Source organism: Camelina sativa, chromosome 5 (assembly GCF_000633955.1).
Source record: "Camelina sativa cultivar DH55 chromosome 5, Cs, whole genome shotgun sequence".
Lineage (NCBI taxonomy): Eukaryota > Viridiplantae > Streptophyta > Magnoliopsida > Brassicales > Brassicaceae > Camelina > Camelina sativa.
In genome coordinates this window covers 30,020,280-30,028,173 of record NC_025689.1, presented here as the reverse complement: position 1 = coordinate 30,028,173, position 7,894 = coordinate 30,020,280, and the positions used below count along the sequence as shown (strand labels likewise).

General features: G+C 33.6%; 1 protein-coding gene across 1 annotated transcript; it reads left to right on the top strand.

The window, feature by feature from the left end:
- On the top strand, positions 256-1,973 carry LOC104787887 (zinc finger protein JAGGED-like). The gene is made up of 5 exons (XM_010513541.1): positions 256-494; positions 591-685; positions 806-934; positions 1,180-1,264; positions 1,363-1,973. Coding segments are annotated over exons 1-5 (759 nt in total). The 5' UTR covers positions 256-492; the 3' UTR covers positions 1,811-1,973.

Genomic DNA, 7,894 nt, shown 5'->3' with positions numbered 1-7,894 from the left:
TTTCAAAAAAATATTAAGAGTTTGTCTTTTTTAACATGAATTAATTGTACAGTAATAGGGTTCTAGAGTAGTAGCCCTAGCATCTCCTTTCACTCAGGAAATGTCCCTCTCATCTCTCTCTTTCATCACACACACACACACACACATACACACACACACACAAACTCAAACACAAACACTTTCTCTCTGTTTTAATTAACCCCCCTTAAACCTACATGACCACCCTCTTATATTTTTAAGGTCACGAGACCCACTTTGCTAATTTAGTTTCCACACGCAGAGAGAGAAACAAAGAGAGAGAGAGATGGGAGGGAGGGTTTGTGGCAGATAAACTGATAGAAAACTTTCGAACCTCTCTTATTTAACTTTTACTACTCTCTACGTTTTTCTCTTCCTTTTGTGGTGCCGCCTCCAACTGAAAGTCTTCTAAAATATATTCTCAATTATTGTAGCTCTCTTCGGGGAGAAGTCTTACCTCACGCCAATCTCACCATGTATATGCCCCACCAGATCACTTTCTTAGTTCTATCTTCCATTAATAATTTCCTAAATCTTTATATTGACACTTTCTTTATTGAAAATTTTGGCAGGAGGCATGAGGAGAATTACTTAGACCTCAACAATCTTCCAGATGATTTTTCCAAAGATGGCAATAAGCAAGCCCTCGAGGAAGGTTCTTCCTCTGGTAGGCATACCATAAAACCCTAACTTTTTTTTTAAAAAGATTGCTTTAGTTAAATAGAACTTTATTAGAGTATACTAGAATTACTGTGTTAATATGCTTTATTTCATGGTTGATAATTAGGTCAAAGAAAGAAGAAAGGTAGTAAAGAAAGGAAAGATGAGAGTGGGAAGGTGTACGAATGTCGATTTTGTTCACTCAAGTTCTGCAAATCCCAAGCTCTTGGTGGCCACATGAATCGCCACCGACAAGGCAAGTCCATTTTTATACATATATTACTCTCTCCTTCAACCTTTTTTTAAACTTTCATATAATCCACATTTCATATTCACACTTTTCTAGTTCGTCCAAATAAACCCTCTCTTTGTCTTTTGATAAATGCTTGATGTCACATCCATGCTTTGACTACAACTAAACACGAGTAGATTTAGCTTAATCGCATTTAAGACTAAAACTCTTTTGATGTGTCCTTTTTTCTCTATGAACTTATATTAAAGAGAGGGAGACCGAGACATTGAATCAAGCTCGTCAATTGGTCTACCGTAACGATACCATAACCCCACCTGGAATTTCACCTTTCGGGTACTTTCTTTTACCTCTTCAATGTACTTAACATCATTATTTTCGTGTAAATATGTGCTTTAGTATCATATGAATGATATAATTGGAATTATTGGCAGCTATCACACTACAGATCCAACAATATACCGGTCGGTTTACTCATCACCAATGCTATACCCCGGAAGCTCCTCAACAAACTTGGTTCCACAACCCCCCATGCCTCCACCGCCGCCATATCCATACTCTTCAAACCAATACTCTCCTCACAACCACTTCAACGACTACTACTTAAACCCATCTTTCCGAGCGAGCAGAAGCATCTCTCCAAACCCTAACCTCCCCGCCGCAACCACTGTTAATTACATGGCCGATAGTCCTGTGGAACCGAGCTGCTACACTTGTGTAGGTGCACCCGTTGGTCCGACCGGTTTCCCTAGCCGTGACTCCGCCAGCGTCCGTGCGCCGCTCGAACCGCCACAAGGTCGTGATAGTGACGCTTCACGGCAGCGTTTGGATCAGTCTCTTAGGTTCCCCATCAATCGGTTCCAAGATCATCACTCGCTCTGAAATATTAAAATAGATTCCCTCTGCTTTTCTTTTTCTTTATCTTCTTTTGTTATTTTGGGTATTTTTCTTCTTCTCTTAATTTGTTAACTTTGTTGGTTCTATGTAAAAGTGGGATCAAGAATTGTCTAAACGTTATATGGATCCTACATGTGTTATTACCATAATGACCTGTTTTGCTGTTTTTTTAAATTATTTGTCTAGTTGAATATCTATATTTAATCTCAAACGGTTTTGTTTTGTGATTATTATTGTTATATCGATCTAACATAATGAATTGTGTTGTACTCGAATTTAGTGCGGTATAAATACAAAAATGAAAAATTATCGTACTGAATCGCAGATGCAAAACGATGTTAAACCAATTCATTTAAGACTAAAGTTAACATAGTTAGAAGATGAGAGGGACCATCATGGATGTGTACTATTGGGTATAAATTAAAAGGTGAACGTTTAACAAAGTTTCCATTTATGGATACACAATGGAAGTGATTACTATAAGCTAAAAATAAAGCTTTTGCAATATATAATATTAGAGAACAACGAGAGGACAGAGGAACCGGACAAATGGGTCAGAGAGAGAGAGAGAGAGAGAGAGAGAGAGAGAGATTGTCTTGATAATAATATATGATACAATGTGTAGTGAGATTGGAACAGCCTTTATCTGAGCTCATCTAGAACTCTCAGCTACTTTGGCCTGAAGCTAGCTGTGAGGATTGGGGGGATTGGAGGGACTTGGTTTATGGGTTTTGGTGTTGGTTGTTCAAAATCAAAATTTAAAAGGACATTTTGTTACATATAAAGTTATAAACTATAAAGTGTAAGAAAGAAGTAACTAGATCCAGATGGAGACCGTTAGATGCAAGCTGAATTCCCTAACTAGTAAAACTTCCGCTTTGTATTTTCAGCTCCACTCTAGTTCCTTTCAACTACTACTTCCCTTTTTCTTTTTTTCTTTTTTTAAAAATCCTATTAAAAAGCAACTCGACTCGTTTTTTTATTATGAAATAAAAATTTTGTTCATCCCAACACTGACCAACAATTACGCCCTCTTTACATGCCACATATTTATTTGTTATTCATAAACGGCTAATTTTTTTATTACATTCGAATATTATACAACTATATTGATACCATAGAGAAAAATATAACTTTATATAACCAAAGAACCTCGTTCGAAGAATTATATATAGTGAAAATATTTATTTTGGATGATAAAAAAAATAAGGTGATAATTTCTTGAAAAATTCTTGTTGAGACATATTATATGTGGTCAGGGGGTAATGGCCATGTTATACGAATCATTGTCTACATGTATATGAATGTATATATACTGTAACGTCATCATGTGGGTAAAAACCATTCAATCTCGGTTGATTTGTGAATAATGAGTCATGGGACCAAGCGTTTTTTTTTAAAAAAAAAAAAATTCTATCGTTCTATAGTAAAACATATTTAGATAGATGAAGTTATGAAATTAGAAGTGTGGTTTGACATGTAAGGGATCACATTAATCAGCCCTCCAAACTTTTTATATTTGTCTCGCTATATATAGTTAACCCAAACCGGTCTATCAGTAGCCCGACCTGATTGGACATTTTTCTTATGTAGGTAGCTTCGGCCGATCCTACTTCTGCTTCTTCTTTTTTATTATTGCTATCGTTTTATGATTTTATTCTCTCCGGGTGATGTCAACTCAAAAGTATGTTGACCAAGTAACTTTAATTGATATTATATAGATTGGACGAAAGAGCTGTGAATAGTTTCCACGGCAGCGCCGTATAACAAGGCACCTATTACACTTTTAGGTTGTCTTGTTGAAATGCTTGAGACTTTGAGTGAAGATTGCAATATAAGATATATATATATATATATATGTATATATTATAAAACGTTCTAGATATGCTGTATACGTATTTCCTAAATGATATTGTGAATATCTTATTTATATTTTAACCTCACAAAAGCTTCTTGTTGGTGAAATTTTGTATCAAAGTATATCTAACAAAAAAATATGAAAACATTTGGAGTAGTTATACATATCCATGTGAATTATAGATATCGTAAAAGCCATTATCCGGCTTAGCCCGACCCTGAAAATACTGTTTAAAAGTAAATATTTACGCTAAAAGTATGTTTTAACTTTTAACCCTTGACTTGCTCGACATGTTTTAACCCAAACACATGATTAATGTTTTTGGCGATTAAATAACTAAATTTGATCCCTGGTCTTTAAGAGCTAGTTTGGACCAGATATAAGCTTTTGAACCTAATTAACATTCCCGTATACCGTTTTTTCCTATGTTAGAGATGCTTCGATAAGTAAATGCTTTTAGTATAGGTCAATACTATATATTGTGTTTGATTTAGAGTTGTAAATAGCATGAGTCAGTTCAATGCGAGTTTATGTTGGTTATTGTAGTTTTCTTTGGAAAAGAGACTTAGTTTTTTACTGGCCATACGAGATTAGTTATAATTTCGACATATGATTACTATAATGAATCATTAGAAATATACACATCTAGAGAAATTAAAGATGTAATATGGTTGACTCGTTATCCCTCAAAATTTGAATACTTCATAATCTTTTATCATAAAATTATCCTCAATTCCCCCATGATTTATCCGGTAACAGCAATTATATGTTTTTCTTCTATTCATTTTGTATAATCAAGATTTAAATTTTGAGAACAATTTCTGTATATAAACTGCATTATTCAGTGATCATAAAATAGAAAAGAAAGAAAAGAAAATAGAAAGTTATAAAAAACTTGAAGCACGAACGAAAGATGTGAACAAGTCACGGTTAAGACAAAGAAAAAGAGAGAGAGAAAGCAATGTGAAGACAACTTTAACTAATTACAAATCTTTCGTATCGCCGCTAAAAGCCAACACCACACACGTAGAGACAGATCCGTCAAGCAAAAACGTTTTCGTCCCGTACCTTTCTTCCGATTTATCTCGGGATTCTACGTCCGTTATCCACCACATCTCTACATGTAAATCTAAATACATACACAAATATGCTTATACGTATAGATAAAATACGTAGATATAGGAAATATGTATGTATAGAAGTAGGAATGATATATGCCTAGTGTGTCTACGACAGATAGGCTCAGAACTACACTAAAAATGTTGCAGCTAACTGTTAAATAGCAATCAATCTACACTGCCATCGATTCAAAACATACTGGACCGTCGTGCACTCCAAGAAGCAGAAGAATGTTTAAAGTTGCCTGCCTTAATATTTGTTTTCTCATTTTGCATTTGTATTTCTGTTTACATTACATGCATGCTCTTAATTCTTCTTTATTCATTTTCTTTGTTCATTTTATTTATCATCCTGTTGATGATCTCTTATATATATCTCTATGTTTATGTCTCTATATACTTCATTAATTACGAAGATATCTTGCTGGAAACTAGTGTAGAAGTTTTATATAGTCACGTGGGGACATGATCTCTTAACTTGCAGTTTCAAATATTTTTACCAATTTTTTTTTTTTTCATAAGTATCTTTGAGTTATAGTTGAAATTTGAAAACACCGAGTTGTTGTTATCATTGTGAGTAAATATATTTTTGTTGTAACTCGAAATTTTGTATCTTTCTGCTTCTACTGAAGCTAGGAATAGAAGACTAGTAGGAGCTAGGTTATGTGTGTGTATATTATACACCCTCTTGCCAAATAGTACAATATATATTGAGCAAAAAAATAAAATAGTACGATATATATATATGGGTACCCTATATATATATATAATATATTCATGTGTATAACATATCGATATTTTGGGAATAATTTAGTCTAAGATATGTAAAATAATAAGTCGAATTCAAAATTCTACAGTTGGAATGTATTATGTATATGTTATATTATATATATATATATATATATAAACCAATTTTTCTTAGCTTAGATAATAAATGTATATGATATAATACTTATGTCGAATTCAAAATCTATGAATAAACCAACTTTTCCTAGAGTCGTTGAGATATTTTAATATATACAGAAATTAGTAAATATACATAGACAAAATATTAATATTACTTACCTTACATGTTTGGATAAACATAAGTAAATTCATGTATTAAAAACCTTGAAAATCCATAATCCCTGAAAAACCTAAAACATTATCCTACCTAAAATAGAAGCTCTATTAGAAAAACACAAAATAAAAATTCATATTAATCCTAATTATATAACTAAAATATTAAAACTTGACGTTATAGAAATTTATACGATTAATAAGAGTTGCGGTAACTTATATTATTGTTATTTTTACCTGTAGCTATGATGAAAATAGGAAAGAAGAGATTTTCCATTTTGATATCTGAAACAGTTATAATAATAGACCTATACTAGCCTTGCCGCATGCAACCATGCTACTCTACTTTATACCCATTAATTAGCTTAGCCTCGTTGTTTTTATTCTCTCTCGTTTGTTTTCTTCTGAACCACACACAGAAGAAAACTCTCATAAAACAATTTCCACCAATTTATATATATATACGTAGCAATGATGTGGATGAATAAATTAGTCATCGTCGGCCTTATCAATTTACTGAGCTCTATCTATCTCCATTCTTCTGAAGTAACAAGGCCCAAATTTTTAAACAGGGCCTCAATATTTGGAAGCCGAGAAGAATGGGCTTTATTACGTAACACAAATGCATCTTCCCTTGGCGCTTTTTTACTCGCCGTGGACAAACAAACGGAAAACTAACATCGACAAATGTGTTTTCTGAATTGTCTTCAAAGGAGGGTTTAGTTACTTATTTTTCTCCGACAAAAGGCCTTTAGGACTTCTGAAATCTAAAATTTGGAAACTCAACTCGGTTGCATCTCCCTCCAACCTCATCGGGCCTCTCCTATTTGGACCATCGGTTGATTCAATTCTCCTACTCCTAAACTTATTTTCTCTAATCACTCAAAAAGATTAGTAACTTATCTTTTGCGGTTTTTGTCTTTTAATCCACTGATATATTTAATATATATGCTTTGATGTACAGAAATAGCTTGTCGGATCTATGTTTTTGAGTGAATAAGGACAAGTTTTGGATGACAACATACACATGGAGTTAAGTTAGTAATTATGGTTCATAGTGTTTGATATTTGTTCATAGGCTAGATGGAAACTATCTTGATGGGTTATAGATTTGAAGTCTTCTATTTTCTTGGGTAAATTTGAAGTCTAATAATAATAAGTTTGTTAGCTTGTCTTCAAATTGAACTTTTATCGGTTAATGATAGTTTTCATGCGTCACAAGTCATTAAATTCATGGTAGTATATTTATTTTATGCAGTTTTGTAAATATATTCTGACTTACATACACATAATTTTTAAAACAAGCAGTCAGACACAATCACACAAACAAATCGATATGAGTTTTATTTATTTATTTCATCACGTTGTAGATCTAAATAAAATTTTAGTTTACAATGGAGCATTAATATTAGCATGTGTGGCAAGTTAGCTGTCTTTGTTTTGCTAATATCATTAATAATGAAAAGTTTGGCTATGAGCCTTTTACAATTTGATTCCTTGGCAAAAAGAATAAAAACAAGGGATCAAAATAGGAGAAATCACTGGGGAGTGAAAATCATGTTAACCAGGCTTGCAACAACTTTTGAAATCGCTTTTGGTGAAGTTTTTGCAAAGATGATATTTCTGAGATCTTTATCCAAGAGACGGTAGGTGACTGCAGGTGAGTGTGCGGCCTGATTGTGGACGAGATTGTTCCTCTGCTTCCAGATGTTGTAGACGACAGCTTGAGCAACGAGCTTCCTTAGGAGAGACGGTGTGGATGGCGAAGAGGCTCTGACCCAAGATAGCAGGGGCAGTCGTGAAGGGTCTAGTTTGGCGAAGACTCAAGTCCAAATTTCATTTGCGAAGGTACATGAGATAAAGAGATGGTCCCTTGCTTCATCCACCAAATCACAAAGAGGACATTTTGAAGAAAAGGCGCTTCTTTGTAGGGAGTCTATTCCGCTGAGCAAGCCACATCATAAACGAGTGCTTTGGAACAGAGCCTTATAGATCTAAGAACTTTGAATCAAAAATAAGAATAACTCTCTTTTA